Consider the following 25695-nt stretch of genomic DNA (forward strand, 5'->3'; position numbering starts at 1 on the left):
GTTTAACCGAAAGTCCAAAAGTTGCGGTGAGAAGGTTCCATACATAATTCTCTTTCAGAGGCGGTGAAAAGGACAAACAAGGGCAGAGCAAATTCCAATCCAGCGAAGCCAAGAGCGAGCGAGATAGAATTGGCCCAAGGGCATTTTAGTAATTCCACATTCCCGGAAAACGGTAGAATCTAGAACGGAGATGCTACCGTCTCTGGGTGCTTCGCCAAATTTGAAATCACAGCTCACGAAATCGCGCCACGTTGCCTCACGTGGCCCTCTTTCCTTCTACACCCAAATACCATCAAAACCAAATCTCCTTTTTCTTCTCTAACTTCTTCTTTTTTATTTTCTTTTTAATTTTAATTCTTTTTTTGGGTTTTTGTTTTTTAATTTTATTTATTTTTTAATTATAAATCTTCTTCTTCGTGTTCATAAGACCGTAATTCTGGTACCAATCGCTATAAATAGTTCTCTGTGTCATTCTTCGGTTGTTGCGATCCGAGTAAACGGTTTCAATATTAGCTTCTGATAATTCGTTTTCTTCTTCTTCTTCTTTGGTTTCTTCGAAGTTTTTCTTTCATGGCGAAGAGTATACTTGTCACTGGTGGAGCTGGCTACATCGGTAGTCACACCGTGCTACAGCTTTTGCTTGGTGGATTTAAGACCGTCGTCGTTGATAATCTAGACAACGCTTCTCAAATCTCTATTGACCGAGTCAAAGAACTCGCTGCTGATTTTGGCCATAACCTTTCCTTTCATAAGGTAGACGTTAGTTTTATATTTTCTGGGTTTTTTTTTTTGGTTAATTATGTTGAATTTTGATTTTAATTGGTGGTGTGAAATGGTTCATGAATACCTCTTTGGACGAATTTATATATTTTTTTAATTTCCGCATTTTTTATTCAATTAATTTTCTTATGAACTTCGTACTTTGGGTTACACAAAATTAATGTTATTGAATTGTCCTAAGTTTTTTTAAAAAAATTTGTCTTGTCAATTGTGTATTGGTTAGTTTCTGTGTATCTAGTACATCCCAGGTGAGGTGACCAAGTCCGTGACTGTGACCGGTGACCCTCTTATTATAGTTGTTCATGTGATTTTGCTGACAAATTTCATTGAAAAACTTGTGTAAACTGATTAAATACAATAATAAATGCCACCTTTGTATGTGTTCTGTTTTTTTGGGGGAATGTAATGGCATTATGCAAAACTTTGTCCCTAAACAATATTAAAATGCCGTTTTAATGCATGGAATTAAGAACCCTTTTATATGTTTTTCAACATGTTTAAGTGTGTCAATTTGTTTTTTTTTTCTTTTTGGGGTCCGTCCCTCTCTTTGTATTTGTCTTTGTTTTGTTTTTTTCTGGCCTCTCTTAGTTTTTGACTCTTTATACTATGATTGCAGTCTCTTTTGTGATGATTACAGCCACTAAAAGTTTTGCCTTTTTTAATATTTTCTCTGTTTTCATCATTGTTTTGATTGAATATAATGGTGGACCTGCCTCTCTGATATGTATTATTTGTGTCCACTAGCAGATAGACCTCCGTGACAAACCAGCTCTTGAGAAAATATTTTCTGAAACAAAGTACGTACCTACTTGTTCAAAGATTTTTATTTCCCTTCTAATTATGTAAAACGGTTCTGTTTCGCTTTGATTCTTGTAACTGTTCATAACTCTTACAAAATTCCTCTGCGTGTCCCATTTACGATGCAGATTTGATGCTGTCATACATTTTGCCGGACTGAAGGCAGTTGGTGAAAGCGTGAAAGAGCCACTGCGTTACTATAACAACAATTTAATTGGGACAATTACTCTATTGGAAATTATGGCTGCCCATGGATGCAAGAAGGTACTCTTTGTTTTTAGTTTATCTGTCAAGTCAAAGTGTTTGCTCCATTTGCTGCTAAAAAAACTGGCCACTACCCACATTAGTTTTATATCCACCTTTTTTTTTTCTTTTCTTTTTTACAAGGTTCTCATTTTAGAATTTCGAACAAGGTTTAGTTTTAGAAAACTTCTGCCACAATACAAAATTTTATCTTTCTTTGGTTCTTAAGTTAGTACTTGGGTGGTTACTGGTCTGGCAAAAGTTATTGCAGCAGCCATTTTTATCTTTTCTTAATTGAATTTAGTGTAATGGCTGATTTCAAAAGTTTGTTTCAGCTTGTCTTCTCGTCTTCAGCGACAGTTTATGGTAGTCCAAAGGAGGTTCCATGCACAGAGGAGTTTCCCATTGGTGCAGTCAATCCATATGGACGAACTAAGGTTAGTTAGGCTTTAAGTGGGTTCTTTTTAGTTGGCTCAGAAATCATATTTTGATTAATCATTTATAACAGTTTCACCTTTCTTGCTGTATAAACGGATTTTTCTGCTTCATTGGCAGAATAAATTTTTCTGCTTTTTTCTTTTTTTACATGAAAAACCATATGTTGTTAAAGAGATATATTATTTGGATTAATAATCATGTGTAATGTGGTTATGTTCCAGCTTTTTATTGAGGAAATCTGTCGTGACATATACCAGTCAGACTCAGAATGGAAAATTATATTGCTCAGATATTTCAATCCCGTTGGAGCACACCCTAGTGGATATATTGGTGAGGATCCCCGCGGAATTCCAAACAACCTGATGCCATTCGTGCAGCAAGTTGCTGTTGGGAGGCGACCAGCCTTGACAGTGTATGGAAATGATTACAGCACAAAAGATGGAACTGGGGTAGGTGTCTGTTCTGCCTTTCTGATGTTATTAACATTTTAGAACTAACTCAATTTTAAGGTATTCTAGTTATTGCAAACTTTTTAAGATTCACTTCTTGTCTTAGTACTTAGTGGACATATCCAAATCTTTTCTATAGCTGTAGTTTGGATGTTTAGAAGGGAAGCTGTGTCATTCTATTTTGCTTTCAAACTTGGTGATATCTGAAGTTGTAATTTTCCCCTTAAAACAAGCTTCAAAATGGATATATTAATTACTCCTTTTATTTTCTTTTAGAGTCATTCTCCATTGCATTTCCTTCTGGTGAATTTGGATTCTATGGATTTTGCATATCATGCTTGATATGGTTTCTCTTATGTGTTTGCTGCAAGTCAATCCTATGTTTTATTTTATTTTTTACAAATGGAGAATTCAGATTATCTTTTATGTGATTTGACCACTTCACATATATTTTTTTAAAAGACATCAGTTCTTATAGTGATATTTTGTTTTTAGGTACGTGACTACATTCACGTTGTTGACTTAGCCGAAGGACACATTGCTGCATTGCAGAAACTCGGTGATGCAAAAATAGGTATTATATTTGTGGGTTTTCTCTTTGTGATGCTTGTTTTAGTGTATTTATAATTTGAATGGAACCTGCACATTTGTCATAGCTGATAAATTTAAGTTCAAGTTTATTTTGTGTCAATATCTCTTGCTTTTAGAGGGAAGCATAAGATCTTTACACATTTTAGTATTGAATCTTCACCTCTTAGTTTCTTCTTTTCTGGCTCTTTGCACTATTCGAAAATTTGGTCTGTTCTACTTTTGCAATTTAGGCTATTGATAAGTTAGTGAAAGTACTTGTGAGTTGTGACACAATATTAGAAGGCTGTTATGTACATGTAGTGCATCAATTTTGATATAAAGTATTTACTGCCAGGTTGTGAGGTGTACAATCTGGGAACTGGAAAAGGAACGTCGGTGTTGGAGATGGTTGCAGCATTTGAAAAGGCATCCGAAAAGGTTATACACCTTTTTCCTTTCTCATCTTTCACTGTGTATTGAACTGTTTGACAGCAATGACTTTAGTATTCGATAATCACTTTCTTTGGTGCTTTGCGTTGCTGACTGCATGATTTTTGTGAGGAAGTAAGAGACCAGAGGGTACTTAGGTCTTCACTCATGAAATCCAACTTGAACATGCATTACTATAGTTGGGTGGATATAGAAATTTAGGCTTATTGTGTACTCCTAACTTCAAAATTGTCCCAAGAGAGATCTCTGCTTAAATCTTATATCTCCATACCAACACTGTGCTTTTAGGACAAGGAGAAATTAAAAGGATACTGGTTTTGTAGTTTGTTTAGATTATTTAAGCAGAATGAATTAGAATTAAGAAATTTATAGATTCACCAGAATCAGAATATATTACACTTATACTCTAGGAAATCACTCCTACAAATATGTTTTGGCATAAATAAGCACAGTTTGGACCTTTTTCACTTACTATTCAAACCACTAACCAACTGCAGCCCATGTAATAATCAGGAAAGATTCCAAATAACCCCATCATCCTTAGCCTTAAATATAACCGCACAATAACCACCATCACTTTCTCATGTTTAAAGATGCTATATTAGATTATCATAAAACTTCTCTGCTGTAGGGCTATTTTTGTCTGACATTCTTTAAGTTAACTGAGCTAATAATATGTTACCATTACCATTCAACTTCTCCAGAAAATTCCTCTTGTGATAGCTGGACGGCGACCTGGTGATGCGGAAGTAGTTTATGCATCAACAAAAAAGGCAGAAACTGAATTGAACTGGAAGTAAGTGCTAAACCTTACTCAAAATCAGTAACAGCTGTGCAAAAACCATTATAATCTAAGGAAACTCTTCTTGTTGCAGTTCTTGAATAAGTTCTTTGATCAAATTTGACAGATGAAGTTGGTAACATTCTTAATAAGCTTAAAACTTTGTTGCAGGGCAAGATTTGGCATCGAAGAAATGTGTCGGGATCAATGGAACTGGGCTAGTAAAAATCCTTACGGCTATGATGGATCACCAGAAAACAGCAACTGAAAAAAGAAACAAAAACTGATACTTGTAACCATATATAATAAGCTTATTTTTATTAATATTATTATTTAACTTAGTGATCATTTGTCACCCGTGGTGTGTCCAGCTTTGGCCATTGTATGAAATTAAAGCTTTTGTTGGCAGATCCTGTGAAAGCTGTGATAACCATTGAGGTGTATATATCATTATATAGAATAATTTATATATATAATAATAGTCAAATTAAAGTCCCATTATTTCAGCAGCTCTTTTGATCCATTTGACTCCATTACTGCGTTGTATCTGGTTTAATTTATAAGCAACTAAAAGAATCCAATCTTTTGCATGCTAGTGTGCTCTGGACCACTCTACTGGCTATTTTTTTTTGTCTAAATTTCTTATTTTTTAGTTTCGTGTCCAAAGAGAATGTTAGTTACTGATCAATGGAATTTTTTATTTTATTTTTCATGGAATTTATCACAATAGCGACTTTGGTCTCATTGTAGTTGTTTTTGATAGCTTTTGACCATTGATATCTATGGCAACAGAAGCCTCTATTTCAACACTTTATGGTTGGTTGGGTCCTATCATTACTTGGTGGAATTTGGTTTTTGGGTCAAGTATTTTCGGTTGAAAACATCAAAGTCCAATAAGTAATAATATAGGGTTGAAGTAAAGACATCAAGGTCTCTATTTTGTCTTGAAGTAAAGACATTTGTGAAGTTAATGGTTCAACTGTACGACTAAGAATAGTGGTGGAAAGCTTTCCATATCCTAGTTGAGGATGACTATAGTCCTAGTTGAATGTAGGGCTAAAATAATAGCAAATATAAAATGAAGAAATCTGTCCAAATGAACTTTTTTTTATTTTATTTTTTTTTAGTGATTTTGTACTCCGGTGTACTTTTGATATATTTTTTTTTTGCAAAATAATCTCTGTCCAATATTTGATCGGTTGTGTGAATTTTTTGACCAGTTGTCTAAATTTTTTACTAGCGGTTTAAATTTTTTGACCAGTTGTCTAAATTTTTTACTAGCGGTTTAAATTATGAGAGATTATTTTATAAATAATTATTAAAATTATACTAAAGTGCAAAATAATTTTAAAAAATAGATTATTTTGCCAAAAAAACCCTATAAAATGTTTATTTTTTACAATATAGAGGAGGGGTTACCAGTATGATTCCTCAGTTTAAGTTTAAGGGATGTTAAAGTAAATATTATTATTGTAGAAGTTTACTTTAAATTTTTTCCTAAGAGTTATTTTAGTCTTTTTCATATTTAACTTTATTGTAAATAACATGTTTTTTATTATTATATTATCTCTATTTTTACAATAAAAATAAGTATTTTCACTGGGTGATGGAGGTTTGGTCATCATGGCTAAGATTAAGTCTAATAAATGTGTATTATGTACGTATTATACATTTTCTTCTATGATGGTGGTGATTGACATCCTCTTTTATGCTGGTGTTGTTGGTCCCCCTCCTTACGAGTTGTTTGACATTTTTTTCTCCAGCGTCATGCTGAAGTATCTGCAATGGTAGATTGTGTTCGACTTGAGAAAATTCTAACAAAGAACGTTTGAGTTTACCATAACATATTATGTACTACATAGTATTATCTCAAATTGTAATAATAATAATAAAAACACTAGTTTCACAAAATCAAACTATAAACTAAAAATATATATTTTTTATATTCATATACATTTGCCATTTGAAAGGTAAATTACAATAATTGTTTTTTTACATGCTACTAAGTAAATAGGTTTGGTATATTTTTAGTATACATACATTAATATTTGTCCTAATCGCATATTCAATTACTTTTTTTCATATTTTTTTAGTATTTTTTTGTATTTAATATTCAATTTCTTCATATTCATATAACCACATTGCTCAATTTTTTTTCTTTCAAATATTGTAAAAAAAAAGCATGGTTACCAAAGGCTATAAAATCAACTCATTTTTGGACACTCACATTGTCATTAATAATTATGAGCAAAATGATTTCAAACATGGGCATAATCTCATAAATATTGACATTATCATCCTCACTCGAAGGAATGATTAATAACTAAAAGATAGACTTTTCAGTGTTTAAAAATGGAGAATTTTCAAAAAATTGTTGTGGAAACCTTAATATATATAAAGTACAATAACGTTGGTCCCAACGTCTTCTTCCCCAATTTAGTGCCGTTGGACTATGAAATTTCAAAATTTGTTTTTGCTTTTGGCTTTTTGCTGAAAAAAGTTTCAAATTTGCATTATTATTGTCATATGTGACTATAGTTAAAGTTAAATGATAAGTGGGGCATTTTTCAATATAAAACACATGTATGTGTGTAATGGTGGGTGAGTTTTACCGTTGCATGTGTTTCATTTATGCCCTTTAAGTTTCATTATGTCTAGCAACTTAGTCCCTAAGTTTAATGACAATCAAGTCCTTTGTTTCTATAATAGTAGCAATTAATAAAATTCTTAGTTTTTAAATGGTTTTTTTTTCTTTCAATACAAATATTTGGATGTGTGTGATATTTAGAAAAATAAAAATATCTCAATTTTCCAAATTTAGATTTTTGTTAAAAAAATTAATTAAAATAACTTAATTGTTATTATTTTTGTAACTTATACTTGTTTTCTCAACTGTCAGGACGGATTTCTTTATCTTAATTCTCTGAACTTGTTTTAGCTGAATGCTGAGAATATCATATCCTATTCGCGTCAATCCTTGTAGACCATATTTGGAAGCTACGCAATGCGGTCATACACAATCAAGTCCAGCTTGATTTTCACAAATTCTTGAGGGAGTTAAAGGCCTCCTATGGCTCCTTCTCTTTGGTAATAGTGCCCTAATTTCCTCTACTACATTCCAATTGGAACTCGCCACCTGGTGGATGGATCAAGCTAAATTTTGATGTCTCAGTTGGCGCTGTAGTTGGTTGCAACTATCTAAGGAAATGTATTTTTTGTGGCTACTACAAAACTTTGCCACACATCGCCTCTTCTGGGAGAAGCAAATGCTACCTTTTTTGCTGTTCAAGAAGCACTTTTTCGTGGACTCACTTTTTGCATCTTCGAGGGGGATTCAGAAGTGGTTATCCATTCTATCATGGGCCAAATTACTAACAGAGAGATAGCAAACTGCTACAAAGTAATCACTAATTCCACCAAGTCCCTAGTATGATCTTGTAGCTTCAAAGCTCACAATTTAGCTTCGTAGGCCAGATCTTGTAATTTTGCTGGTTCCATTCTTGTTGAGGATGTTCCTCCAAGAATTCCGTGCAACTCTTCGCAATGGAACCCTTATCATATGTAATTTTTCTTTCAATCAATGAAGTTGCACCAACGTTGCAATAGAAAAAACAAAGATTGAATTGCCAAACAACAAAAGATTCTGGAGGCATTTATGTTTTAAAAATAGTACTTTTATTTATTTGTTTAAGTGTTTTGGTTTGAAGGAATTACAAGTAATGTCTCAACTAGGTAAGGACTCAATTTTTTTAATATTATTTCAAAAAGTATAAAAAAAAATTGCATGAGAATTTCTTAAAAAAAAAAATTTACAAATAACCCCTAATATGAATTTTTGGCTCAACACTCAACATTATAAAATCTTTACATATTTTGTAGCCAAATTTTGACAATAGGTGGACTATTAATCATAAATGGTAAAACACTAGCCATGAAATAAATGTTCTTCATTCATTATGTCATTATCAAACTAAATATAACTCAAAAAAGTGTAGTTATGACCACTTGTATATGTTTTATTAAAAGAAAAAAAAAATTAATAAAAAAATTGAAAATATGCTTTTTTTGCTAGAGTAAAAGTTGATAGTCTAATTTCCAAAGTCAAGGTTATTTAAAAAAAAGGAAAAAAATAGCTTGTTCAAAAAAAATATGACAAACACGGCCTTAAATGTTGGAAAATGACAAGGCAACGCAGATCTAGGATGTTAGCAAAAAAAATTGAAATTAGGATCATTTTTGGAAATATACTGTTTTTAAAAACTCTGAATCTCTCTTTACTTTCCCATTAACGTTTAGAGATGAAAAGTGGGAGTATTGAAAATGAGTAGTTTGGTAGGAGAGTAAATAGGAAAGGAAAGAAAAATGAAGATAAAAAAAGTACTTTTTTTTAATATAGGACCAAAATATCATTGACTAAAAAAGTTGTAGTAGTATTTTTTAATATATTTATTGTTAAAATAAAAAAATTTAAATTATATTTTTGACATCAAATGTCAAATATCTCAAGACATAATCACTACTTTAGTTTATTTAAATTTGTTATTAAGTTTATTAAACTCTTATTATTTTAACTCTAAAAAATAATTTTATAAAATTACATATAATCAATAATAGGGGTGTGTATGGTGTGGTTTGAGCGGTTTGAACACTTTTTAATATACCGCGCCACAAGTGTGGCGTAGTAGCTAGAACACACCGTGTAGTGTGATTTCGTTGCACCAAACCGACCAAACCAAACTATTTTTGTGGTGGGGTTTGGGTGGTTTTCCACGGTGTAAGTGTGTTAAAAAATATGTGTGAGAGATGATGATAGGGAGGAGGCGTAAATGAGATAAGAGAGGAAAAAGTTGTTGTCGTGTATAATGTGTTAGAGAATAATGTTATACCCTAATTTAAGTGGACTCCTAGATTTAGATTGGGTTACTAAAAAATAGTAAATATGTAAAATTTAATTTTTTTAACATATTTGTAAGTATACGGTGCGGTGTGGTGCAAACCAAAATTTCACACCGTCAAACCGCGTACTGCACCGCACCGTGCAGTTTAGCTAAAATACAAATCATACCGAACCATTCTACTTTTGACACCGCAGTTTGTAGTGTAGTGTGATGCGGAGCGATCGGTCACCGCGATTTGATAGTTTAGATGCTCACCCCTAATCAAGAATCATAGATAATATTCCATACATAATAAAACACATAAATACCATCTTTATCAATAAGATATTTATAATTATATGTATTGCTAATTATTTATCTTATCTTCATAATAAGTTTGAAAAAATTATTTTTATTTATGCTATATGTGAAAAAATATATTTAAAATATATGAATAATACATAAAAATAAAAATAAATATTAATGTAAAGATTCATCTCAATTTCAGCTCAAATACCAAACAAATAAAATAAAGGAAGAAGGGAAAATACATTTCTTTTCTTTCTTTCATTTTTTCTTCCCTTCTTCCCATTTTCTTTCATTGAACCAAACATAGCATAAGTCTTGAAACCCAAATTTTATAAGTTCTCGTTTTCGTTTTCAAATTCCGAAAACAAAAATTAAGAAAACGCTATAAATTTAAATCCAAATCACACGCTTTCTTTCTCTCATTTCTCTTTTTGTTTGTTTTTTCAAACACAAGCTCTCTCTCTCTCTCTCTAACTCTCTGGTCGGCGAATCGTCACCGCCGCGGATCTTTCTTCCTCTGCTTCTGCGACGCCGTTTCCCGGCGAATCTTTCAGATCCAGAGGTGATCTGAGTCTGACGTTTGTAATCTCCGGCGCTGATCTTGTTGTGATCGAGAAATGGAGAATCTTATCTCTTTGGTGAACAAAATCCAGAGGGCTTGTACTGCTCTTGGTGATCATGGGGAAGCCAATGCATTGCCTACTCTATGGGACGCCTTGCCGGCGATCGCGGTTGTCGGTGGCCAGGTCAGCTCCCGATCCCTTTCTATTTGATTGCGTTTCAAGGATGTGGACTTGGTTCAACGTTAGTCCTTCTGCGTGTTTGTACGGAGGAATTGATTTGGGTGTTTACGAGTTTTTGGAGGGTTAGAAGATACTTTGCATTAAAAGAAGCAGCTTTGTGCTGTATTAATCGATAAAACTTGGTTCCTTTATTTTTAATACAACTCCATTATTGATTACTGCACTAACGGTGATTTTTGGCTATTTCAATCTGTGACATGTGTGTGTCTATATATATATATATGTTGCATGTTATAACTTTGAGGTGATCTATTTTGACCAGGTTAGAAAAATTTAATGTATACTTTGACTAATTGGTCAAAATGGAGTAGAAAACTAATAATGATATCGGGTCTTTACTAAATTTGTTAATAACTTTGATTATGTAATGGATGAATGTATTTATTGGGGTTCTGTTTATACATGTGGTAACATGAACTAGGAAGTTGTACCAAAATTTATTGTATTATTTGTATGCTTTACTCATTTATATAATGATAACAATGTCAGTTTGCAATAACGATTGCTCCTTCATTATCTTTTGTTGTTAAACAGAGTTCAGGGAAGTCTTCTGTGTTGGAGAGTGTTGTTGGCAAGGACTTTTTACCTCGTGGATCTGGTAATTTTTCGCATTTTCATTGAAACAATTGCATTCAGTTGAGTACTGAATTTTGTTCTTCTTGAACATTATGGGAATGATGCATGCAAAATGTGTGCAGGAATTGTTACTCGGCGTCCTCTTGTGTTACAGCTTCATAAAATTTCTGAAGGCAGCAGAGAATATGCGGAGTTTCTCCACATTCCGAGAAAAAGATTTACTGATTTTGGTAAATTTCATTATCTCATTTTGAAATTTGTGGGATTATACTAACAGCCCTGAACATAGAGGAACTGATCACCGTAATCTAACATATTTTTCCTATGTACCCACATCTCTCCTCGGTTAGGGGTGGATTGAGAGCTAGATAGATACATATAGACATAGTTATTGATTTTACTTACTTTACATGAAATGCTTGCCATATCTGTCTAGTTGTTGCGAGGAACTGATTACTGTGATATAAAATACTTGTCTGTCCTTCCCTTCGCACCGTTACATCACCTTGGTTAGGGATAGGTTATGATCTAGATAGAAGCATATAGTTATTGAAATATTAACTTTACTTGACAATGCTTGTCATATCTGTGTAGCTGCTGTGAGGAAGGAGATTAGTGATGAGACAGATAGAGAAACTGGTCGCAGCAAACAAATCTCTAGCGTTCCAATTCATCTCAGCATATTTTCTCCAATGGGTAAGAAGGGGCATGTATTTGTCTTCCTATCTTAATTTTTTTTATATTAGCATTGGAAGCACAGTTTTTGTTCTTAATTGTAATTTTGACACATATTACTTTTGCTCGCCGATGGCAGTTGTCAACTTGACACTTATTGATCTTCCCGGGCTTACAAAAGTGGCAGTTGGTAAGTATTGACATCTCTTAGATTTGGGCATTTGGCAATATGTCCATCTTATGCTCATGAAATTTTATTTTACCTTGAATCTTATACATGATGTGAAGAAGTTTAAGAAAGGTATGAAGAGAAAATTTGGAATCTTTATCATTTGTGTTTCAACATTTAAGAAGGCAACTACATGAAGTAACTGAGTATTTTCTGCTGCTACTATTCTAGGAATCTATTATGTAAACATAAATTTTAAATTTATTTATTTTCCTTCTTTTTTGAAATAAAAATGCAATATGGTAAAGAGATGCATGACACATATTTTCTTTGATGAGGCAGATGGTCAGTCTGAAAATATTGTGCAAGACATTGAGAATATGGTTCGTTCCTACATTGAGAAGGTAATATCAGATTGCAGAAGCACGTAACCTTATTTACAAGTCTTTTCTATTTGGCTGATCCAGTTCTTTATAAAACTTTACTCAAAATATCACTTCATTATTAATTTTGGTTTTCTCTTTAGTCTTTCATCTTTCTAGTTTCTCTAAGTAGTTTTTGATGGATGTTGCAGATAAATAATCTTACTCTTTTGCATTATTTTGTTCACTACCTTTGCAGCCTAATTGCATTATTTTGGCAGTTTCACCTGCCAATCAAGATCTTGCAACATCTGATGCAATTAAGATTTCTCGTGAAGTAGATCCTACAGGTAACATTATAGGAATTTTTAAGCATCAAATATCGCTGCACTCTATTTTTCCCCTTCCAATGATTGCCTTTCTCTATCTCAAGAGACTAAAGTAAGACATTGGCATGAGTGCATGATTTTGTGCTATATCTCTATATTTTTATTAATGAATTTTTACTTGATTTTTTTTTAATTAATGTCTTCAGGGGAGAGGACATTAGGTGTCTTGACAAAGATTGATCTTATGGACAAGGGTACTGACGCAGTTGAGGTAAGTTACTTTATTATAGAGGATAGATGGAAAATAACATTTCCTTTTCAATTCAAGATATTTCTTTAAGATTTTGAGTGCCAAGTTTTATTCTCTTATTTGTTTTTCCATTTCTTTGTAATCTGTGGCTGTTATTTTGTTGCGAAGATTTTAATCTTATTGGTAGATATTTTCTGAAACATTTGTGATCATGCATTGAAGTGCTTACAGTTATTGCATTCTTTGCTCAGACTGTCTTTAAGGCACGGATCCCTCTGTTGGACTTCTGTTGACATATCCAAGAACCTGAAATTATTCAAAAAATAGCTATTGCCTATGGTTTCTAAGTTGGCAGATATAACTGAAAACGTATGTGATAGGTGATGAAGGATAGGAAATTGTATCCTGTGCATTACCAATGGTGAATTTTATCTGTGTAGCTACTCAGCGACGTGCTGATTTAAGATGTTTAATAATTGTTAAAAGCATTTGCGTTTCTGTGCTCGGAGTCATTTTCTGTTTGCCTCTGCTTAGATTTTGGAAGGGAAGTCTTATAGGTGATAAAGGATAGGAAATTGCATGTTTTTCTGTGCATTACCAATGGTGAATTTTATCTGTGTAGCTACTCAGTGACATGCTTATTTAAAATGTTTAATAATTGTTAAAACCATTTGCATTTCTGTGCTCTGAGTTATTTCCCTTTTGGCTCTGTGAAGATTTTGGAAGGGAAGTCTTACAGGCTTAAATTTCCATGGGTTGGAGTTGTCAATCGCTCACAACAAGATATTAATAAGAATGTTGACATGATTGCTGCCCGACGTCGAGAGCGTGAATATTTTGCTACTACACCAGAATATAAGCACCTAGCTCACAGAATGGGATCTGAGCATTTAGCAAAGATGCTTTCAAAGGTAAGCATAGGGTCATCATCTACGATTCCTTTTTTGGGATTAAAAATTACTGAGGTGATCATTGTTATGCTATATTTACTGTTTGAATGGTTAATTATTCAGCATTTGGAAACTGTTATCAAGTCCAAAATTCCTGGCATCCAGTCCCTTATTAGCAAGACAGTTTCTGATCTTGAAACCGAACTGTCTCGTCTTGGAAAGCCTATTGCTGCTGATGCTGGAGTAAGTTTTATTTATTGTCTTTTCTTTTGGATCTTAGTTGATCATATATAAAATATAGGTTTTGCTGGAGTTCTTTCTAAACAACGTTACACAATAAGTAGTAAACCGTTGATACTTGACAGAAATTGATTGCTTGCTTTTACCTGCAGGGAAAGTTGTACTCGATCATGGAGATTTGTAGAATTTTCGATCAGATATACAAGGAGCATCTTGATGGCGTGTATGTATCACACTTAATGATCCTAACTTGGGCCTTTTGCTTCAATGTAGTTTACATTTATTATAAGTTTTTTGTTCTTCTACTGACAAAATCGCATTGGTTTTATACCTTTAATGTTGGCCCACAGGCGTCCCGGGGGTGATAAGATCTACAATGTATTTGATAACCAGCTTCCCGCTGCCCTAAAAAGATTGCAATTTGATAAGCAGCTCTCAATGGAAAATATAAGAAAGCTCATAACTGAGGCAGATGGTTATCAGCCTCACTTGATAGCCCCAGAGCAAGGATACCGTCGACTAATTGAATCTACTTTAGTTACCATCAGAGGTCCTGCAGAGGCAGCTGTTGATGCGGTATGTATTAAGCTATAACTTCTGTCTGCATATATCAATGATATAGCTTGGAGTTGAATACTTGTATGTGAAAAATAAATTAATTTAGAAGTAGTATAATGCATTAAGCATGATAGACTTGAGAGTTTGTAGGCTTTTAAGTGACCACAAAAGTTTCTTTATGTGTCAGATTTTTTTTCAAGTATTTTTGTCTTGTGAAATTACTAACGAATAATTTGTCGTCATTTTCTTGACTCCAGGTCCATTCCCTATTGAAAGATCTCGTTCACAAGGCTATCAATGAGACTCTGGTATGTGGCCTTGACTAAATTTATTGCTTCCATTTATATATATTGATATAGATACATATTTAATTCTCGCAGATGCATGAGCAACATGAGCTTTGCTTTTCAGATAACATTATTTATTGGGTTGTTTAAAATTTTGGAAACTGGCTTACAAATATGTTGGTTTCGATTTTCAAATTGCAGGAGTTAAGGCAGTATCCTGGTCTTAGAGTAGAGGTGACAAATGCAGCTATCGAGTCTCTTGAAAGAATGAGAGATGAGAGCAAGAAAGCGACACTTCTGCTTGTTGATATGGAAAGTGGTTACTTGACCGTTGATTTCTTCCGCAAGCTTCCTCAAGACGTTGAAAAGGGTGGCAACCCATCACATTCCATCTTCGATAGATACAACGATTCATATCTGAGGCGAATTGGTAAATCTCTTAAACTTAAATTCTGCTAAAATGAAATTCCTCTGTCCTCTCTCTGGAAGACTAATTACTTACTGATCATAACTTTACATAAACAGGGACGACAGTTTTGGCATACGTCAATATGGTCTGTGCAGGCCTACGAAACTCCATTCCTAAGTCCGTCGTCTATTGTCAAGTCCGAGAAGCAAAGCGAAGCTTACTCGACCATTTCTTCACAGACTTGGGTAAAATGGAGGTGAGCTTTGGAATAAACTCTCTTTCCCATTCTTGTAACTTTCTTTTCTCCCGAGTCTGAACTTGATTGTGTTTTACATGAAATTTCGATGAGCAGCAAAAGCGATTGTCCTCCTTGTTGAACGAGGATCCAGCAGTCATGGAGCGACGGGCGGCCCTTGCGAAAAGGCTGGAGCTGTACAGGGCTGCTCAAGCTGAAATCGATTCAGTTGCTTGGTCCAAATAGAGAGGTTATGGATGCTTGATATATATATGTGATATCATATAATATCATTCATTCCCCGGATTATATATATATATATATATATATACATTCCTAGGGAGGAAGGAGAATTTGGGGTTTTGTCCTTCTTGTATTTTTGTGTACTAATGTAAAATTGGAAAAAGGGGGTGGTGGTGGTGGTGGTGGTGGTGGTGGGTGGGTGAATTGGGGGTGTGTCATCGTTTAGAGGGATGACATTATTTGTCGTCGTTTTGATTTTGAAATTGCTTTATTATATACTCATCATCATATGTTTATGATATAATATGGTTGTATCATCATTTTACTCTTTACTTCTTTCTTTCTATGATGCTATGCATAGTGATATCGGGTTCCACTGATGGTGAATTTTGTTATTATTTTTTTTCCTATTCATAAAAAAAATCTACATGAATTGGGGGTGTGTCATCGTTTAGAGGGATGACATTATTTGTCGTCGTTTTGATTTTGAAATTGCTTTATTATATACTCATCATCATATGTTTATGATATAATATGGTTGTATCATCATTTTACTCTTTACTTCTTTCTTTCTATGATGCTATGCATAGTGATATCGGGTTCCACTGATGGTGAATTTTGTTATTATTTTTTTTCCTATTCATAAAAAAAATCTACATGAAATTGGGACATTTGATTCAGTGATTGTTTTGCAAAATGTCTATTATCATATTTTTTGCAATCAAGAATAATGGTAATAATAATGTGCCACATTCTTCAAATGTTGAAGATTAAATAGAGAATGATGAGAGAGCTTTGGTTTTGACAGAACGATCCTTTCCCCCAAACGAATTTCGAGCAATGACACCAATTTCCATAATGTTTTCTCTTCTTGATCAAGAGCATGTCTACATTCATTGTTAAAAAATGACACCAATTAAGTAACATTAGTGCTCATAAATGTAATAAATAATAGATTTATACCTTGTTTGGACCCTATATTTTGTAAAAAAGTTCAAATAGACTCCTAAACTCAATTTTGATAAAGAAAAAATTGAATATAACAACACAGTTTTTAAGCATAATAATTTTATTTTTGTTATGAATTGTTAATTTGGTGAATTATTTGTGATTTCAGTTGAGAAAACTTTGACCAAAATCGAGTTTAGGGTTCTATTTGAACAATTTTACAAAACATAGGATCCAAAAAGTAATTTGTCAAAATATATGACCCAAACAAGTAATAAGACAAAACACAGGGTCAAAAAATATATAAATCCTACTATGTATATCCATACTATATATATATGTGGATCGCCTCTACGGAGTCATTCTTCTTTTTTGTTTTTTTCTTAATTTGTTTTTTCTGTTAAATATTATATATATAATATACACTAATTATATCATGGACATTCGTAATTGTATATGCACAATATACATTATATTGTATTAAGTATACGGGGTCATCTTTATTTTTTATTTTTTCTGTTAACAGTATATATATATAATATACATTAATTATATCGTGTTCATTCGTAGTTGTATATGCATGATATACAATATAGTATCTATATATATAAATTTAATATGTATGATTATATGGTATTAAGTCTATTGCATTTATATAGTAATATAATAAAAGCCTATCATTATTTGTTGAATATTAATATATACGAAGGCCACGTGGTTTAATGCAGGTGGAAGTTACATGTATTGATAGGCTTGTTGCTCGAGTCATACTATGCTAGTGTGTGGATCACATATCATATACGGTCATCCTTCTTTTTTATTATTTTCTTATTTTATTTTTTCCTTTCATTTTTTTTTATATTTCTTTAATCCTAAAATTATCACACGTGTAGACACTATGTATTACCTTATTTTATCTTTTACTAAATAAATAAAAATTTGACACTTATATTTTATTATTAATATTATTTACTTGTTATATTTTTTGTTACCTATTTTTGTTTTGTCTAAGTTTTTTTTTCCTTCCAGAGAACCATCATCCATCATATAAATTTTTTATACTATCATTGTATACTTTTATTTTTTCTTAAATTAATTACTCACTAAAATTTATTCGAATATTTTTATTTTTCATTATTATTTGTATTCCCTTTCTTCTATTATTTTGTATTGAGATTTATTTTTTAATAGTATTTTTTTAAATTAAGTAATTAAAATGTGTTCTCTCTTCATCATTTAAATAAATATTAACATTATAATATGATATATATATATATTAGTTAATATCATATTATATATTTTAAAAAATATCATATTATTTTTTTATAATATTTTCTTTTTAAATTTAATAAATAAAATTTGTACTCTATATGTCATAATTTAAAAAAAAAAAATTAACATTATGAAATGATATATGTTATTTAATAATTTACTATCATATTTTATATTTTTAAAAATATCATATTACAATATCTAGCAAAATTATAAAAAGATATCCATCAAACGTAATTTTATTTAGGATTATTTTAAATAAAATGATACTATTTGTAAAAAAAAAATATTAGTTTCATATTAATTATAAGCAAATATATTACAACTTTATAGAATTATTTTGAAAATAATAAAGAAAAAATAGTATTTTATCATTATTTTTTTAAGGCAAATGATCATTCATTTTATTTATCTGTTATTGTTTTTTTTTTAATTTAATTATTTTTATATTATTAAAACTATGCATGTGTATTAACTTTTGCTAGATATGTATGTTATTGTATGTGTATCATAAAATCAGGTGAGTGACAAAATACATAATAATAATGATAAAAAAATCTTAAATTCAATAAGTAACACAGTCAATTCAATTTTCAAACCCAAGAGAAAAAAATTATTAGTTATGAACTATTTGTTTATATTATTATTTACTTTCTTCACCTACAAGAATTCAAAATAAAAATATAGTTATTTACTTATTTATTTTTAAATAAATTTTAGTCTTTTGACAAAAAACAAAATACTAGAAAAAGAGTAATAATGTTAACGGGTTGCTCGCGCCTTAGACACGAGCCATTCACTAGTATATATATATATTAATATATATTTATATATATTTGATACAATAGGAACTCCATCCCCTCACACATTAGGGTGGGGACTATAATATATTTTACTTTTGACTTTTAACTAAATATTATATGTTTATATTTTTTATATATATAGATATATATTTTAAAAGAATTTCTTAATGGATTAGGTTATTCCCAAAATAAAATAGATGGATTAGCGATTATTTTTGTCTTCATATATTAAACAAGGTGGGGGCTGGCATGATATTCCCCACCCTTACAAAGCATAATTTACTTTTTTTTTTTTTATATATTAAATATAATTAATTATTTATATTTTTAAAGTTTTTTAGTTTTATTTTAAGACAGTAATTATGAATTGTATGTAATGTGATTTGATTTTCTGTAGGGTTTATACTTTTTCTGATTATGTGTTTTATCTAATTATTTGTTTGAACCCTGTGTTTTAACAAATTATTTTTTGGATCTTATATTTTGTAAAATTGTTAAAATAGAACCCTAAACTCGATTTTGGTCAATATTTTTTCAACTAAAATCACAAATAATTTACCAAACTAACAATTCAGAACAAAAATAAAATCATTCTGCTTAAAAGCTGTGTTGTTATATTCAATTTTTTCTTCATCAAAATTGAGTTTTAGAGTTCTATTTTAATTATTTTACAAAATATAGAGTTCAAAAAATAATTTGTCAAAATACAGGATCAAAATAGATAATATAACAAAATAGAGGGTCTAAAAGACCATAAACCCTTTTTCTTATTTAATTAACTAAATGTAGCTTTGCACATATTTGGCAAATATGCAGAGACGAGTTAGACAAGAATCAAAAGGGTGAGAATCTCTACTTTGCTGACATCAACTTTCACTCTAATATTGGCCAAATTGATGTTATTATTTTAATAAAAATTATAAAATATTGAAACAAAATATAGTAAAATAGAAAATTAAAAAAATGACATAAATACTTAGTTTCATTTAATTATAATTTTTTGACAAATTTGTTTAACTAGAATTTAATTAGGTGTGTTTTGAGATTTTTTTATTACAAGATTAATGAGGTTGAGATTATTTTCAGTCTTATTTGAACAATCACAGGTCTCTTAAATAATTTGTTTTTATAAAATGGATATAATATAGTGTAATGCTTAATATTTTATGAGTAATAATATTTCCCATCTTAAATTAAATTATAAGTATGTGTAATATTTATGAATTATTCCTATTCTGTTTTGCACCTCAAAAAAGACACATCAGTATTTTACAAAATTTTGAATAATTTATTAAGCAGAAAATAATATTTTACTTTTTGGCGCATAAAAAAAGTCACTCATGCAATAATTAAATCTTATTTTTTTGGCATATTATATTATTCGAATTTTTTTAAAAATTTACAAATATTTTAAATAACTACAATATAAAATATCATAATAAAAATTACATAAAAAATTCTTCCCAAAAATTAAAAAGTGAAAAAATAGAAGTGGTAATGCAGTTAGGAATCGACCGACACATTCCAACTCAAGGGATACAAAACGACATCGTTTTACGTTGAGCATTTCTCGGATTCGAGATCGCAGAGGTAGAGAAAGCCAATAATGGAAGACAATGACATATAATCAGTCGACATCTTTTCTCGTCACACCAACTCAGGTTTCTCCTCTTTCCTTGTTGGGTTTACTTTTATTTTGTGTGATGTCATGTAGTTTTGGCGTGTAAAGGTGTAAATGTTGTTTTGTTTTTGTTTCATTTGCTCGCTCTAAAATATTCAATATTCATTTCAAATTCTCTTCCCCAAACACCAAGTAAAGTAAACCCACCAAGACCTTTCAACTTCTAATTTATTGATAAAAGTTATCTCTTTTGTTCGTTCCTATCTGGGTTTGTTTTTTCTGGCTGTGATTTCTTCAAAGGTAAGTACTTTTTTTAATTTTTAATTTTGGGTTCAATTCCATAAATTTGTTGGTTTTTAAGTGTCTGATTATGTTCTTTTTCAATCTCATTTGTCTATACATTGCATTTCTTGTATTTTTCTGTTTGGTTTTTGGAAATTTCGGTAGAGATTTCTGACCCTTTTCCTTCTTACCAATATATATATTTTATGGATTTTCTCTGAGGCTTTTCTCAGAGCTAACTAGTTTTTGGACCTGTATACAATGCAGAACAGTCAAAGCTTTCGAGGTTATAGGTAGAGGTTTTTCTCTCAGATAATGTTAATGGCATCTGAGAGAGAATGTTTTGACCTTTCTGGACCACTCCATCTAACTTCCATTGATTGGTAAGATCTTTCTTTCTCCCCAGGAAAAAGATTGTTTGGAATCATATGTTCTAATTGTTTGGTATGTGGATTTCTGTCAATTCAATATTTACTGCTGAACTAATCTAAGATGGTGACCTATGAGGGATAGTATGGGTGCTAGTACACAGTAGATGAGGAATAGGTTGAGTGGTCAGACACATAGTAGATGAGGGGTGTTTTCCATGAGGATTGAGGTTGAATTCTTCATCCATACAAAAATGATTTTAAGGTTCATCTGAAGGGCTAAGAAAACAAAATTGAGCTGATTTATAATTCGGATTTGTACATTTGGGCTAATAATAAACCAAATGATGAAAATGTACCTGGATAAGATTAGCCATGTTGAGATGGCTTATCTCTTTCAGTTCAAGCCCTCCAAAATGGATTGCCTGTTTTCCACCAAGAGTGGCTAATTTTCGATTATCCTTTGATAAGGGTATATGGAAAAATAGCTGCTGTAATGAGCTTTGGCTTAGTATCAATGTCACAGAACTTTTATGCATGCCATTTGGAATGGCCACCTTTAGTCATACAAATCTGTATATGTTATAATATGTGTTAATTTTATTTCTTTTGCAGGTTAATTTTCATCCATTTCAATAATGGATTATGAAAACGTTAGTTTTGATTGAACCAAGCAGCTTCTGATAACATCCTTTTATACAATTTTGTTATGTGCTTGATATGTGCAAGATGATGAGGAAACCAATTTTATCCGGCTTTTGTTTGAACTTTGCAGGGAGAATGCAAATCATAGAAGGTCCGTTGCTGCCAGTTTGGTTCAAGGTGTCTACATTCTAGAGCGAGACCGCCAGGAGAAACGGTTAGGTCCCCAGGCCCTTGCGCCTCCATGGTGGGAGTTTTTTCACTTTCAGCTGTTTCGTCAACTAGTGGATGATGCTGATTCTTCCATCTTTGGTGCAATTTATGAATTCAAACCTCCCACTACTCAGTTAAACCACTCATTAGATGGAAGTCCAAGATATGTAATTGCTTTTCGTGGTACCTTAACAAAGCCTGGCTCATTTTCAAGGGACGTTGAGTTGAATATTCACTTCCTACAGCATGGACTTCACCGAACTTCTCGCTTTGAGATTGCTATTCAAGCAGTACGCAATATGGTTGCTTCGGTGGGCGATTCAAATGTCTGGTTAGCTGGTCATTCATTGGGATCAGCCATGGCAATGCTTGCTGGGAAAAATATGGCCAAGACTGGCGTTTTTCTCAACTCTTTCCTCTTTAATCCACCATTCTTTTCTGCCCCCGTCGAGAGAATCAAGAATAAGGACGTCAAACATGGAATTCGCATTGCAGCCAGTGTGATAACAGCAGGACTGACCATTGCTATGAAGGCTACCCAGCAGAGGAGTCACTCAGAAGATTCATTTGCAGCTCTCTCGGCATGGATGCCTTGTCTGTTTGTGAATCCAGCCGATCACATAGGCTCCGAATATATTGGATATTTTGAACACAGGAAGAAGATGGATGATATAGGAGCAGGAGCCATTGAGAGGTTAGCTACTCAGAACTCAGTTGGGGGTTTGTTTTTGAAAGCAATAGGCAGGGAGTCAGAGCCAATGCACCTCATTCCTTCAGCCAACCTGATCATCAATACCACCCCAGCCCGGGATTTGAAGGAAGCTCATGGAATTCACCAATGGTGGAGAGACGATATGCAATTGGAGTCCAAGCTCTATAGCTACAGATAGCTTGTTGATCATAATTTATTTGGTACTGTGATTGTTTACTGAAGTTTTTTTATTGGGTGGAGATTGTTTTGTTTTATAACCTTTCCATCTAGAACAAATAGTAGTGAAACATCATATGAGAACCCTTTTCATCACACACGCTCGTGTATGGTTTCATTTTTTCTTTTGAAGTGTTTGTACATTCATTGCTAGTTGTTAATAATATTATCTCTATCTTCAAGTTTATAAAGCTCATGAACTTGTACTCTTTTTGTATTTTTTTTACCATCCCAACCAGAGAAAGGAGTGTAAAAAAATATACATGGATGAGTATTATTGGTTTTGTTTTGTTTTTTATTTTATTTTTATTGTAATGTGGTTGATAAGTAATGAAAAGAAAATTAATGTATCCACTATCCACAGAATATGAAATTATTATTTGGAAGAAAGTACCCAAGTTTTGAAAAAATGATATCTACATAATTATATAAAAAACTATACAAATCATCAAATTAGTAGGAAACATTCCTAAAAAAAAAAAAGCATATTTTTCAAGAAATGGATATTTGCGGCATAAATACTAAAATTTTATAATTATTACTGTTACATACTTAATCTTTTATTTTTAGTGTAAAAATACTTAATGTTCAATATATGTTAAAGATAAATACTTAATTATTTTTCTTTGAAGAAAAAATACCTAAAGTTTTTAAAACATTATTTTTTTTCAATACCTCATAAAATAGAGATTTTAAATGTTAACTCAACAGATATATATCACTTTGTAATTTAGGTATATTTGTTATCAAAATATGTATTTTTTAAATTTATATTAATTTAAAATGTATTTTAAATTCATTTTTCTAATTTAAAATATTTTTAAAAAAATAAATATGAAATGAACCGATTACAAAGTGATTGTCTGCTTAGTCAATATGTTTAACAGTTCCAATACATGTGGTACTGACAAAAGTAATATTTTAGCAACTTTAGGTATTTTTGCCGTAAAGAAAAAAAATTAAGTATTTATCTTTAAGATATATTGAACATTAAGTATTTTTACCATAAAAATAAAAAATGGAGTATTTAACTCTATCAAGTGTAAAACATCAAATATACATACTAACAATATATATATATATATAACTTATAAACTAACAAAAAAAAAAAAAAAAAGCTCAATTCGCAAGAGCTTTATCGTGGAATGGGGACTTCATTGTAAGTTAAAGGCATGACAAATCAATGAGTAAAGGTAAGAGATCAATTATAACTTGTATTTGAGAAAAAGTTGATATCAATAATTAATGTAGATATCTCATCTATTAAACTATCTTATTTATCCTTTTTAATCTATGGGATTGGGGAATAGAAATAATGTCTAATAAATATGTTTTTTTAAAAAAAACTTAATTTTAATAAAAAAATGGGAATAAATTATGTGAATTCCCACAAATTTTGGATTAAGGAAATGAGATTATCTCTTTCATATCACCCCTTGAAATATATATTGACAATTTTACTTTTATTTTTGTTCTCCGGTAACTTGTAGCTATTAAACGAAAACAATTAATAGAACTCCGTTTTTATCTATTAATTGTTTTCGTATAATAGGTACAAATTGTTAGAGAACACTAAGCCTATGTTTGGTAGAGGGGATAGAAAATAGGATGGAAAGAAAAAGTATAAGGGGAAAAAAAGGTAAAGGAAAGAAAGTAAATGTATTTTCTCTTGTGTATGTTTGGTAGAAAGAGTGGAAAGAAAATAGAAAAAAAATTATTTTATATATTTATTTATTATTGTAATTAAAATTGAGATAAGATAATTATTTTTTACACTTTTACTCCTACATTGGTCAACTATATAATACCCTAATTTACTGAACTTTTCAAGGTTATATTAGTCAATTAATTATCAATTACAAAACATTTGTTTCCACTCGGTTTTCTCTTTGATTTGGAGAGAAAATATTTCAAATGGGTCCCACCAAATTTTTTCTTTCCAATTTTCTTTTCCCCTCCATCTTCTCTCTTACCAAACTACTCCACTTATTTACTTCTCCGCACTTTTCTCTCAAAAACTTTCTTTCCTTTTATTTTTCTACTTTAACAAACAAAGCGTAAGTAATTATCATGTGAAAATCTTCTTGAACAATTATTTACTTTCGAGCCAATTACAGTACTCAAAAATTGGGTGCAACAATTTTAAAAATTTAAATAGGATAAAATAATAAATTTAAATATTAGTGAAGCTTTCTAATTTGTAGAGCTACAACATCACTCAACTTCACTTATACTAGCATGAAGTTGGATGGATTGCGATTCTCATTCCCGTTCAAATTATAAGATTCTACTTTTATTCTCATTTAAATTAAAAATAAATTAATATATAATATATATTTTTATAAATTACACATATAATTTAGTAAATTAATAACTTAAATAATTTATATTTGTTATTTTTTTATTAGATTCAATAAAAGATAATATAGTCATTAATTAAATATTTTATCAAATTTTTTAATATATATGTTTAATAAATATATGTATAAATTTACACTTATTAGCCATTTTTTTAATCCTCTTTTTATATTAATTCTGACTTTATCGTGACACACATAAACTACACTAATATATGATCTGTAAGTCTTTTTAACCTTTAAATTTTTTATTTTAATATTTTAATGACACGTTTACTAATCTGATATGGTCAAATAATTATGTTTATTACCCAGGATAACCAAGCAAAATATTATTCCATAATTAATTATTCTTCTCTCTCTACTTACGTTTTTCCATTTAATTTAATGTTTTCTTCAAATTTTGAGTTAGTATTCTATTTTAAGGATTTATTTTTGTTATATTATGTTAATGTATTTATCAGGGTTTTATTAATTATTTATTAAAAAACTCTTTATCAAAAGAAAAACAGATTTAATACTCAAAACTTTTAGTTAGTC

General features: G+C 31.0%; 3 protein-coding genes across 6 annotated transcripts; all 3 read left to right on the forward strand.

Moving 5' to 3' along the window:
- Positions 1-123: 123 nt before the first annotated feature.
- Positions 124-5104, forward strand: LOC133778613 (UDP-glucose 4-epimerase GEPI48). 2 transcript variants are annotated; one of them, XM_062218596.1, is made up of 9 exons: positions 124-753; positions 1525-1577; positions 1707-1842; positions 2157-2258; positions 2481-2708; positions 3204-3282; positions 3634-3716; positions 4433-4524; positions 4681-5104. In XM_062218596.1, exons 1-9 carry the CDS (start codon positions 571-573, stop codon positions 4775-4777), a joined length of 1053 nt encoding a protein of 350 aa, XP_062074580.1. In that variant the 5' UTR covers positions 124-570; the 3' UTR covers positions 4778-5104. The 2 variants fall into 2 exon arrangements, with proteins under 2 accessions (XP_062074580.1, XP_062074581.1); XM_062218597.1 differs by having other exon boundaries at positions 129-753; positions 1528-1577.
- A 5001-nt stretch (positions 5105-10105) lies between these two features.
- On the forward strand, positions 10106-16330 carry LOC133778612 (dynamin-related protein 5A). 2 transcript variants are annotated; one of them, XM_062218595.1, is made up of 17 exons: positions 10106-10441; positions 11033-11096; positions 11197-11304; positions 11669-11770; positions 11889-11939; positions 12261-12322; positions 12540-12630; positions 12816-12880; positions 13394-13416; positions 13599-13770; positions 13873-13992; positions 14142-14212; positions 14340-14565; positions 14805-14855; positions 15036-15264; positions 15360-15499; positions 15596-16330. In XM_062218595.1, the coding sequence occupies exons 1-17, from the start codon at positions 10313-10315 to the stop codon at positions 15722-15724; spliced, it is 1833 nt and encodes a 610-aa protein (XP_062074579.1). In that variant the 5' UTR covers positions 10106-10312; the 3' UTR covers positions 15725-16330. The 2 variants fall into 2 exon arrangements, with proteins under 2 accessions (XP_062074579.1, XP_062074578.1); XM_062218594.1 differs by lacking the exon at positions 13394-13416 and having other exon boundaries at positions 13576-13770.
- A 3922-nt stretch (positions 16331-20252) lies between these two features.
- Positions 20253-22992, forward strand: LOC133778614 (GDSL esterase/lipase At4g10955). 2 transcript variants are annotated; one of them, XM_062218599.1, is made up of 3 exons: positions 20253-20405; positions 20915-21030; positions 21791-22992. In XM_062218599.1, exons 2-3 carry the CDS (start codon positions 20963-20965, stop codon positions 22758-22760), a joined length of 1038 nt encoding a protein of 345 aa, XP_062074583.1. In that variant the 5' UTR covers positions 20253-20405; positions 20915-20962; the 3' UTR covers positions 22761-22992. The 2 variants fall into 2 exon arrangements, with proteins under 2 accessions (XP_062074583.1, XP_062074582.1); XM_062218598.1 differs by lacking the exon at positions 20253-20405 and adding an exon at positions 20416-20665.
- Positions 22993-25695: the final 2703 nt, after the last annotated feature.

The sequence above is a fragment of the Humulus lupulus genome, chromosome 5 (assembly GCF_963169125.1).
Source record: "Humulus lupulus chromosome 5, drHumLupu1.1, whole genome shotgun sequence".
NCBI classification, from domain to species: Eukaryota; Viridiplantae; Streptophyta; class Magnoliopsida; order Rosales; family Cannabaceae; genus Humulus; species Humulus lupulus.